General features: G+C 39.5%; 1 protein-coding gene across 13 annotated transcripts in view; it reads right to left on the bottom strand.

Moving 5' to 3' along the window:
* Nsd1 (nuclear receptor binding SET domain protein 1) overlaps window positions 1-12,319 on the bottom strand; it is a 127,109-nt gene that overhangs the window by 44,937 nt on the left and 69,853 nt on the right. For all 13 annotated transcript variants that reach the window (XM_060372449.1, XM_060372445.1, XM_060372450.1 and 10 more), the window contains 3 exons: window positions 8,916-8,994; window positions 1,314-1,432; window positions 272-415 (listed from right to left, as the gene is read on the bottom strand). In XM_060372449.1, coding sequence (XP_060228432.1) covers window positions 272-415; window positions 1,314-1,432; window positions 8,916-8,994 — 342 coding nt within the window. The remainder of the gene's footprint in view (window positions 1-271; window positions 416-1,313; window positions 1,433-8,915; window positions 8,995-12,319) is intronic.

The raw sequence follows: 12,319 nt of genomic DNA, 5'->3' as shown, positions 1-12,319 counted from the left end.
TAGAGGACAAGAAAATGATTTCTCATTAAGTAATAATAGATGTCACTCTACTTCATGGGGAATATACTGATGGGCCAGGAGGACAGACTGTAGCTAGTACCCCATTATTTCCTTCTCTTTGCTCTTCAAAGGAGATGAGTTACAGCATTAAAGAGACTCCTTAGAAGTCATCCATGAGAATTTTCTCTAACCAAGACAAGATTGTTAGGAGAGATAAAGGGGGTTTCTCAAAAAGCACACATGCCACAAAAATAGGAGACACATCTCCTACCTGACAAACATTCTCCTTCAGAGCTGCTCCTCCACCTCGCTCACCCTGCAACTTTTTAGATGCAGACATCCCGGGGTCGTGTTCCACACCCTCTTCAAGAATATCCTTGGGGCTGGCAGCAGTCCTGTGAATCATCAGTTCTCCCTTGCAGAAAAAAAAGAAAGTCCCACATCTGTATTATTGATGTCTCCTCCATCTGACCCCCTCCTCCCTCTGGGCTGCTATTTGTCTAGCCATTAAGCACTTACAGATGTTCAGCCAATCACGCGGGCGGACTGCATGCAATGTTAGTTCTAACCCTGCTGTGATTGGGCGGGTAGTGGGCGCCTCATGCCCTGCCACTAACTGCTCTGAGGCTGTTCCACTGGAACTTTTTGAGCTGTTCCATTTAAAGGTTTCACTAAGGGAGAGAAAACATTCTTAAGTTTATTTGATTACTTATTTGTCCTTCTAAGATCCGTGTTTCCTAGGCAATGCCCCCCTTGGGCATTCTACTCCAGTTAGAAAGAAAACACTCTGCATCCTCAGCTGCGATGCTCATTTACTGCTTCTGATCCTATGTTTAACTCGCATTCAAAAGTCAGAGATAGAGTGCATCAATGCGGCACTGATGCTCTTTAAGACACTGCTTCAAATGTCTTTCAAAAGCTGATGTTTATAAACTTGCCAAATTAAGAAACTGATGGTCAAGAAATATCACCTGGACTGTCCCTCTAACCACAGCAGGCTTAACTTTTATAGGGCACCATCTAGGTTCACTCAGATTATTTGGTCACTTAGGCGGTGCCCTCTGGTGTTAGAACGACTTCACTCACTAACGCACAGTTACATATATTGCGCCTGCTCCCTAGAGCGCCGGATATTACCTTTGTAAAGGGGCCACAGGCACAGCTGCACTATGTACTTTGCTAGGACTGGGCTCTAGATAAGATCCCTTAGACCTAATTACTCATCTCAATAGACTGAAGGGAGAGGGATGGGACTTCTAGTGTGAAAAGTTGACTCTCTTTGGAAGGCCAACAGGTGAGGAGCTGAGCAATACCTCTGCGCTTGGAGTCTCTTTGGAGGAGTCCTCCTTTTTCACTTTTTTATAGTGCACTCTGGCTGTGACATGCCTCTGTCGCTTCCGTTTTCTTGGCTTATCAAATATCTTGGTAGCGCCTATAACAGGAAAACAAAGTTACCTAATAGCTGGCTATTCACATATATGTCCAACAACTTGTATCCTTAAATTAAGAATCCTTAAAAAATTACAGCAGATTAAAATAAAACCCAACGTTACAATTTATTTATAACTGAAATCTCTAGAAAACTTGAACAGATACAGTTTTGTTTGTTTGCTTGTTTTCTGACACAGGGTCTCTCCAGGCTCTAGACCAGGCTGGCTTTGAACTCACAGAGATCCACTTGCTTCTACTTGGATTAAGGTGCTTACCATCATTCCCAGCAATAGTAAGTTTTTATCTTATTAGAAAACTATTACTTAAAACATAAACCTAAAAACTAGTTTATTTTATGTGCATCAGGATGAAGGTATCAGATCCTTGGAGCTGGAGTTACAGACAGTTGTGAGCTGCCATGTGGGTGCTGAGAACTGAACCCAGGTCCTCTGGAAGAGCAGACAGTACTCTTAACCAACGAACCATCTCTCCAGCCCCAGCTAGAATTTTTTTTTTAAGAATCATAAATACGGTTTTAACTTAATCATTTAACAGAAGAGTCCCAGAAAGGAAGAAATATCAATAAAATATAATCTTTCAAAGAGTTTTGCTTATTTAGTATTTATGGTGTGGTGGAAAGCATGTGCATGGAGGGCCTAGAAAGCCACAAGAGGTGCTGAAGTCCCCTGGAGCTGAGATTATATAAAGGCAGTTGGGAATGGCCTTAACCGGATGCTAAAACCAACTCCAGTTTATCTTGTAAGAGCACCAAGAACCACTGAGCCATCTCCCTGGCCTAGAAGGACTTTCTTGAACTCTATAAAATAAATAACCTTTCATATTGCAAATACTTCAAATGAAATTGTTTTTTTAAATAAAGCATCCTATTTCAGAGGTTTTTTTCTGTAAGGTGAAAAAAATAAAATTTGGTCTAGAGAGATGGTTCAGTGGTTGAGCACTGTCTGCTCTTTTAAAGAACCTGGATTCAATTCTCAGCATCCACATGGTAGCTCACACCTGTCTGTACCTCCAGTTCAAGGGATCTGACACCCTCACACCAATGCACATAATAAAATAATTTTTAAAAATTCATTTAATTTTATGTATCTATTAGGGGAAATTAGTAGGGCCTCACATAAATGGAACAGCAAATATATAGGTTATAAAACAAAGTAAGGACCAAAGAGATGACATTAGCCTTTAATTAGCATGGTTTAAACCAATCCCAGCTAATTATGCTCTGAGCTACACACATACATGTGCGCACAAACAAGCAAATGTGTTTATGTGTATAGAATTAAAGCAATTTAAGCAAGGTGTGCTGACTATTTACAGCATTTCTAAACTCCCCCAATTGGGCAGCGGGAGGAGGATCAGGAGGGCAAAGGTCATCCTTACCTATTTAGGAAGTTTGAGGAAGCCTGGGTTACATCTTTAAGGGAAAAAGGGGGAGTAGCATGGTGGTGTACACCTTTAATCTTAGCACAATGGAGGCAGAGGCAAGTACATCTGAGTTTATGGACAGCCTGGTCTATACAGAGAAACCCTGTCTCAAAATTTGTGTGATGGATGGATGGGACATCATGCACATATAAAGATACAAGCAAACATACCAAGTAAAAGATAAATCTTTCATTTAAAGTAAATCCATTTTATGACAACATGTAGAGGAAATGCACTCACCATGAAGGAAAAATTCTAGTACCTAGGTTCCAGATTAGAAAAAACAATTTCTATCACTACATGTTAAGAAACAAGATGGAGGCTGGGGAAATAGCTCCATAGTAAAATGCTTGCCCTGCATGCATAAGGACCAGGAGTTCCTTCCTCAGAACCCCCGAGAAAGACGCTGGTCATGGTGGCATGTATTTCTAATCCCAGCAAATTAAAGCAGGAGGCAGGCATGGTGGTTTACACGTGTAACCCAAGCGCTCAAGGAGGGTACAGGAAGAACACTATTGTGCGTAGCCAGGCTCAGCTACATAGTAAGTGTAAGACCTTGTCATAAAGAAAGCAGAAAATAAGCCAAAAAAGAATTAATATGGAAACAGGTAAGATTTTTCTCATGAGGACAGGAAGACATCGCCCTACATTTTGAGACTTAAATTAGGATTGTTTAGTGCTAGTATACCTTTTAACATTCAATATTAAACAATAAATATATAATCATCTGGCAAAATACAGAAGACATTCTGGTTATTTAAATTATTTTCTATAGGGACAGTAAGGGAAGGATAAATAGGCATCTCATAAGGTATCCTATGGCATATACTAAGTGAGCTACATCTCCAACTCAGGAGAGTCTTTTCTCACAGGAACTCAACAGACACTCACAAATACTTGCCGGGGCTTACAATACAGAGCCATTAATGCTGTTGTGAGGCCAGAAAAACCTAAGGGCATCAAGAGAGCTGGCGTTACTGCCTAACTGAGTATGATAATTAAAATCTACATTCAAACTCATCTAGACCGTATATATGTGTACACATATATTTGTAACAGCAATAAAAATACAGATGTTTTAAATTTCCACCATCTTAAGATAACCACATTGCATGAAATAACAATTTTAAAACTTCTCAGTCATAATTAATACCATTTATTATTTCATCTTGTTTTTAGACTAAGAAAGCAACAAGTCTTAAACTGATATGGAATTTTACAGTATACTGTGTATTGTATCATGGTTCAAATGTTCTTTATATGATGGTAAGCTTTTAAGATTATAAAGATCTATAGATCAAAAAGCTGGGAGGGCTGGAGAGATGACTCAGAGGTTGAAAGCACTGACCATTCTTCCAGAGGACCTGGGTTCAATTCCCAGCACCCACATGGCAGCTCACAACTGTCTGTAACTGCAGTTCCAGTGACACCCTGACACCCTCACAGATATACATATACAGGCAGAATGCCAATGTACATAAAATAAAAATAAACTAATTAATTTAAAATATGGTCAACTACTTATGTCCTTACTAGCTCTCAGATGCATGAATGAATGAATGCTGTTTATAGTCCCACTAGCTGCCTATGCTCTGGGTTCACTGTCAGGCTTTCTGGCCAATGGACTTGGTATGATAAATTCAAATGTAATTATAAAGTTGTTTTGTACTGTTCTGCTGTTCCACTGACTCTAGAAATGGGTTATTGTTCACACTTTCTCCAACCCAGTCATGCTTTATTGTTGTTTTTCAAAAACAGGGTTTCTCTGTGTAGCCTTGGCTCTCCTAGACTTGCTTTGTAGACCAGGCTGACTTCAAACTTACAGAGATCCACCTGCCACTGGCTCTCCTTTGCTGTGATACAGGCGTGTGCCACCATACCCCACTTCTACTTGTGTTCTTAAATGTGTTCTTAAAAGCTTGTGCTTAACTAAATTCATAATTCCAAAGATACTTTTACACTGGGGTATGTTAATTTTATAGACACTAGTTTGTTTACAATGTTAAAACTTGGTCATTATGCTCTATCTTCACTCTCAAAAAGGTTAAAAATATGCTTAGAGATACGCAGAGCAGCCAGGCATAGGCCTGTGATCCCAGCACTCAGGGAGGCACAGGCAGGTGGATCTCTGTGAGTTTGAGGCCAGCCTGGTCTATAAAGCAAGTCCAGGACAGCCACGCTACATAGAGAAACTCTGTCTCAAAAAACAAAACAAAACAAAAAAATGCTTAGCCTTGTTTTCTAAATATGACAATGCTATTAATTTATCGATATAGCCTTGGACTTTCATAAACTATGGACCGTTCGTGAACTGAATCATACTAGAGACTGTTATGCTCCCTCTTTATGGACTATGTTTATGTTTTTTAAAGGCTCCAACTTAACAGGTGATTGGCAACCTAGCCTAACAACCATCCTTATGTATGTATGTATGTATGTATGTATGTATGTATGCGCACGACCACCACCCAGCTAGTTCACTACTATCAATTTTTCTGGTGTTCTAGAAGAGGGCCTTACACCGTGGCGCAGGCTGACATCACACTAATGGCAGCCCTCTGCTGAAGTCTCCCAGAGGCGTGTGCCGTTGCATGTTCCTATGCATGAAGACGGAACATGCAGAGGCTCTCACACACTAGGTGAGCACTCTGTCCACCGAGCGCTGCCTGCTGTCCCTCCGCCTACGATCGTAAAATGATCAGGGCTTTCCACAGCACAGGTCTGTAGTCTCGGAATGCATATTCAGGGAGGTCCTTAGACAATGCTCTCAGGAGTCACTGCAGTTGGTTGTTGGGATTATTGACCTCATGCTCTGTAGGGCTCTGTAACTGTGGAATCATGATTTACTAAGACAAAGACTGGATGTGAAAATCATGACCTATACTTATACCTATGGGATAATTTAATAAGCATTTTAGACTGATGTCTACTCCAGCACTTGGTAGTGTAATTTGTTTGAATACCAGATATAAATATTTCTAATACAGTAGCAATGATGTATGCAGTATTTAAAAATGATTTGCACCTTCCAAAACATTCATCGGCTCACAAATGATGTGAACATGCCCAGCAATACAAGATTCTCATGAGCATATAGGTGCAGACATGCTATGGCACACATATGGAAATCAGAGGAGGGCCCTAGGGATCAAACATACATTATCAAGATATGGAGAAAGTGTGTCAACCACTAAAGACATCTTTCCTGAAAACTTTTTTTGTTTGCTTGTTTTTGTTTTTCAAGACAGGAGTTCTATGTATAGCCTTAGCTGTCCTGGACTTTCTTCTTCGTAGACCAAGCTGGCCTCAAACTCACAGTGATCCAACTGCCTCTGCCTCCCTTAGTGATGGGATTAGAGGCATGCAACACTATGGCCGGCTATAATTTGTTTGCTTTGTTTTGTGAGACGTGGTTTTTCTGTGGGCCCTGGCTCTGTAGACCAGGCTGGCCTGGAACTCACAGAGAACACCTCCTTCTTCTACCTCCCACGTTCTGGGATTAAAGGCATGCACCACCACACTCCATTCCTGCAATCTTAATTCATTTAAAACACTTTATACTTCAAATGAATGAGTTGATATTAAAATCACCAACTTAGAGTGTGATTAACATTTGTCTGAAAATAATCACATTACGTAATAAAAAAAAATGATGGATTTAATTCAAATGGGTGTAGGTTGCCTGTAAAGAATGATTAATTAGCTGGACATGGTGGCATACACCTTTGATCCCAGCATTTGAGAAAAAAAGACCAGTAGATTTCTATGAGTTCTAGGTCAGCCTGGTCTAAAGTAAGTTCCAGGCCAGCAAAGGATACACAGTGAGATCCTCTTTCAAAAAAAAAGACACTTCACTGTACAGTTTGTATACTGTGCAGTTCTTGATTTTGCAGAATGGGGATTCTCCTCTGGGTCTCAGGAATTACCTCTAATGGTAACTCTGGCTGCAGGAACCAACATCACTCTGAACTGCTAGATCTCATCGTATTGTTTCTGCTTAACATTCTTGATGTTCTTTCTGTTTTCTTATTTTTCTAGACAGGGTCTCGTTACAAAGCTCCGACTGTCCTGGAACTCACTTTGTAAATTATGCCTCAGACTCAAGAATCTGACTCACCTGTCTCTGCCTCCCAAATGCCAGGATTAAAAGTGTACAATACTATACCAGACCTTTGTGTTTAACCTTTGTGTGCTCTAATTGTGAGCAAATCTATTATCTATTCTAAAAGTACTAAAATCGGGGGGATCTTTAAAAAATTAAAACGTTCTAAGACATTTATGCTAGTAAATCAGTGAGACCATTATCAGTGCTACAGAAGCTGGACTTGGTGAAACATGGCTTTAATTTCAACGTTTGGGAGGCAGAGACAGGCAGATGTTTGTGAAGTAGAAGACAATCTGCAGTCAGTTTCAGTACAGACAGAGATATATAAAGACAGTCTGTCTCAAAAACAAACAAGATGGTAACAGTTTATCATTAGAACAAAAACTACTGTGCACGGTCAGTCTGGTCTACAGAATGAGTTCAAAGACAGGGCTACAAAGTGAGACTACACCCTTTAAAGACAATTCAATTACAGAAGAATGAAATGGAGAATTCAAGCAGGAAGTATATTGCATGTTAGTCAGCTTTCACAGTGCTAGAAAGTCCCCTCCATATTGCTCGGGAAGCTCCATAAACTGGAAACAGGATGTGCACGCTGGCGCAATCTTTCAAATGTAGTACTGGCGTGTCTACTTTACTAGCGGGGTAACCAACCACTTTTGAATGGCTTTGAGGGCTGCTCCACCGAGGGGAAAGCTGGTGCTATTAAAGCCAATCAAAAGCCTTTGGCTGGGAAGGGAGGGGAGCACACCTGGTTTGTTGTTTTGTGCTGCATGACATGTTGCCAAGCTACTTTCTAAGTGTCTACATTTATAGCCATAGCTAAGGCTCAGTGCTGCTTTGAGCCTTGAGCAGACATTTTTCTTGTAGTGAATAGTGGTAAATATAGACACTTAAAACAGGTCAAAGTGCAGAAAATAAGCTGCTGCTGAGTAGTCTGCCCTAAATACGACACCTACATCAACCTCACCAAAGATTGGGGAATATTCTAGAAAAAGGAAGAGAATGAATATAAGAACCAAGAAAAGGATGTTGTTAAACTCTGCCTTCTAGATATGAGCTATTATATTCTTGAAATCACACATCTCCAGGCTGTGATGGAGCCTCTCAATAATCCGTTCTGGACTCGGCTGGGGAAGGACTTATGAGAACTTCACATTTCCCTAAGGAAACACTGACAGCTCGTATTAGCTGTGGGGAAAGAAGCAGGATTTTTTCATTGGTACAGGTACTAGTGACTTATCCATGTTCCAGTCAATAATACTCCAGCTGTGCGCACGCAAAATGAGCATAGAAAAATAAAAAAAACAAAAAATATGAATGCAGGTGAGTGACTTATAGGGAAGAAGCGTTATAGTAGGAAATAGACAAAAAGAAAGAAGAAAGAAAAGAGGGAATTTTTTTTTTCTTAAAGAGACTTACAATGGAACAGTATCAAATAGGCTTTCTTATTCAAGCATGTGCTAACTGACCAATGGTCATTGCTGTACCAAAAGAAACTAAAGACATGTGGAAAAACAAAAGAAAACAAAACCAGAACAATTTGTGAAGGACAACTCAGAAGATTGCATGATTCCCCTCTCAGACTGCACTAGATATTTTCTAAAAAATTATCAAAACTGGATCAATACTATGAAATAATGAAATGCTATGAAATTCTGAGAGTTGGACAACTGGTCCAAATATGTCTTTACTAAAATGTAATTTAACTTCATTTAACCAATAACAGCAGAGGACTTAAAAATAGTTATACGGCTGGGTGTGGTGGTGCAGCCCTTAGTCCCAGCACTTGGGAGGCAGAGGCAGACGGATCAGGCCTGCGCGGTCTACAAAGTGTATCCAGGACAGCCAGGATTGTGGTCAAAATTACATTCTAGTCAATAAAGTGCTTAAATTTATGTAAGCTTTACTTTTTTTAAATATCAAAATTACTTACCTCCACCAAACTCTTTCAAATGAGATGTGGCACGAGAGTCAACAATAATGCCATTCTCTAAGTGACCAACTTCAAAGCACTGCAAATAAATAAAAAACAAGAGAAATTATTGAGGTCTAAAAACTAATTTTTTACCATCTTATGTGCCAAAATTGATGACAGCTACTGCTACAGCAACAAGTCCTAGGTTACTCTGGCAATTTCTACCATCAGTACAGTAAATTAAAGAGCACTCAAAAAGCTGAAGGAGGAAGACCACAAGTTGTAGCTGGGGGCTGGATTATAAGACCTTGCCTCAAAACACAAGAAACAAAACAAGGACCACACTGGCTGTGGTGGTTCAAGGTCATCCCCAGTTATAAAGGGAATCTTAAGCCATCCTGGCTAAAAGAGACCCTGCCTCAATTCTGTTTTCATATAATATGCATAGATACACACATTTAGAAACTTGAGATTTAAATGAAAAACAAACAAAATATTTGATCAAGATCCATGTTTTCATTATACAAGGATCCAATCTTTTTTGTATATTACAATTTAAATATATATATATATATATACATTTAAATTAGTACTACGCAAAGTGGAACTGACAAACTTATGCAATAAATAATGAACACTGAACAGTAAATGACTCTAAATCATGGAAGAACACGACAGCCTAACACTAAAAATTAAAGTTAATATTAAACCCTAAAAACAGAGATGGTGGATCTACTTGGAAGGGGAAAGGGGACCAGTCAGGGGAGAAAAGGGACACCGAAAGTAAGAGTGGAAAAGGGGAAGGACAGAGAGAAATGGGCAATAGAACACAGGTCTGAAGATGCTATAATTAAACCCATTATTTTGTACCCTAAACTGAAAAGAAATTTAGAGAAAAGAGAAAAAACTATACCTGGCTATAGTCCTCAAATAAATATTCTATTAATATGAAAATAACTCAAAATGGTGCTATCTTCTGACCACGACATGGCGGTTACACTATAAACTCACATGACAGTTGAAGGTGCAGAGAATTTGCCTAAAATGTAAATAAAGGCCTGGGAACAAGTCCTCAGCTGTCCCTCACCCTCACACTGGAAACTCCAAGCGCTATGGCACACACCTAACATTCTAGCACTCAGAAGGTCATGGCAGGAGAATTGATAGTTTGAAGTCACCTTGGAATATCTGCAAAACTTGTCCTAACTAATTATTAAGTTAGTATACAGTAAAATTATGCCCTTAGGACAGGATTATAAAACCTATGCTTGCTCCAGCTAAGCAAGGGCAGAAATGCAAAAACGCTATGACTTTTAAAAAATATTCTATGCCTTTTTTTCCTTTCAAGCTTATACATAAATATATATATAATTTTGCATTTAATTATTTTGTGTTGTTGGGAAATGTGTGCAAACAACTATGGGGGATTGAGGAGGTCAGAGGTCAACTTAGAGAATGTGGATCTTTCCTTCTATCATGTGGTTCTGAGAATCAAATTCGGCTCATCAGGCTTGGCACTAAATCTTTTACTCTCTAAGCCACTTCTCCAACAAGACTTCTAAAGAACCAATAACCAGTCATTTTCAATAATTTTCATGTACCATTTAATGATAACCAATAGTTATTATTTATTGGTTTAAAGAACCAATAACCAGTCATTTTCAATAATTTTCATGTACCATTTAATGATAACCAATAGTTATTATTTATTGGTTTAAAGAACCAATAACCAGTCATTTTCAATAATTTTCATGTACCATTTAATGATAACAGATTTTTCACTGTTACTAAAAAGCAACTCTGTAACTGCAAAATCGTGATTTCAAATATTTGAACTTTATAAAGAAATAATACAGCTAAGTCACTTCTGAGGTGTTGCACAGAAATATTATCAAAGCAGACCAGTAGCATAAAAGAAGTAACATAAGTCAGGCAAGATGTTTTCAATTCAGGAGGAAAAAAGGTACAAGGCAACCATGGATATGCATGCCAGTAATCCCAATAGTTTGGAAGCTGAGAAAATAGATCACACACAAATATGGGGCCAGCCTAGCCTATATGTAGTAAGTGACAGCACAGTCTAGGATAGAACAAAAATCTGTCTTTAAGTAAATAATTACTGTCATAAACTTTATCATGATCATAAAAAGCCTCTTAAAATAAAATTTTCACCTATAAAGAAAATCTCACTCTTGTGGTATAGGCCTAAAATGAAGGTTGCTGGGAAGGATGAGGCAGAAGGTTCTCAAGTTCCAGTGTGCCTGAGTAAATGTGAAGCCAGCAAAGGCAACTCTGTGAGACCTGCCTATGCCATAAATTAAAAAGAAGGCTGGGCTGGCGCAACAGTGGCATGAATATTATGGGAATAACCAAACACTTGTACATGGATTTAAGGCCTGTTCCATGAGAAGGAATCCACACCTGATATTGCTAATGGGGCCAAGAACCCAAGGTTAGGTAAGTCATGGAATGGTGTTCTCTAGACACAGCAGGGTAGGTGCACACATAAACTCACAGTATGTGACAGCGTGCACAAGCTCAAACCAAGACCAACACTGTGGCACAGAGCAGGGGAGGTGGACATGAAGGCCCACCTCCAGCCAAGGAGCTACTGCATTTCCCTAATGGCTAAGGGAAAATTAGTTTTATCAATGCAGTAACACTTGGTATATCAAACACACTCCAGGATAAGGACCAAGTCAAAAAAGTCAACACAAACCAATCTCCGTAATGTTTTTTTTTTTTTTTTTATTTCCAAAAGTAATCATTTTTGTATGTGAAAGACAGGGAGAGAAATATGAAATTGAATGATTAGGGAAGTGGAGGATAGGCCTAGGAGGACTTAGAGGATAGAGGAATGAATATGATCAACACATATTGTATGAAATCCTCAAAGACTAAATAAAAACATACTTGACAAGTGGTGAAGCGGGCCCAAGATTGCATTCTGAGCTCTAGGATTAATCCCATCTCCAACCCCAACCCCAGAGACAGGGTGCCCCTTTCTGTAGCCCTGACTGTCCTGGAAGTAGCTCTACAGACCAGGCTGGTCTCGAACTCACAGAGATCTGCTGCCTCTGCCTCCCTGAGTGCTGGGATTACAGGTGCACGACACTACGCCCGGCTGGTTTAATTTCTAATACTGGCAAAAAGAAAAAACCAAAACATCTGAAGCCAGCTCACGTTAAGGCTATGCGTTGCCAAACAACTTATCTTTCATTTTTAAATTTTTTTTTTTTTTTTAGACAAAATTTTGCCATGTAATGGCCTTGGTTGTCCTGCACTCTCTTATAGACAAGGCTGGCCATGAACTCACGGAGATCCACCTGCCTCTGGACCCCAAGTGCTGGGGTTAAAGGCATGAGCCATCACACCCAGCCCTTTTTTATTTTTTATTTTTGTTTTTTGAGACACAGCTTCTC

This window comes from Meriones unguiculatus, chromosome 19 (assembly GCF_030254825.1).
Source record: "Meriones unguiculatus strain TT.TT164.6M chromosome 19, Bangor_MerUng_6.1, whole genome shotgun sequence".
Taxonomy (NCBI): domain Eukaryota; kingdom Metazoa; phylum Chordata; class Mammalia; order Rodentia; family Muridae; genus Meriones; species Meriones unguiculatus.
Note: the sequence above shows the minus strand (reverse complement) of the source record. Positions and strands in the feature narration are given on the sequence as shown.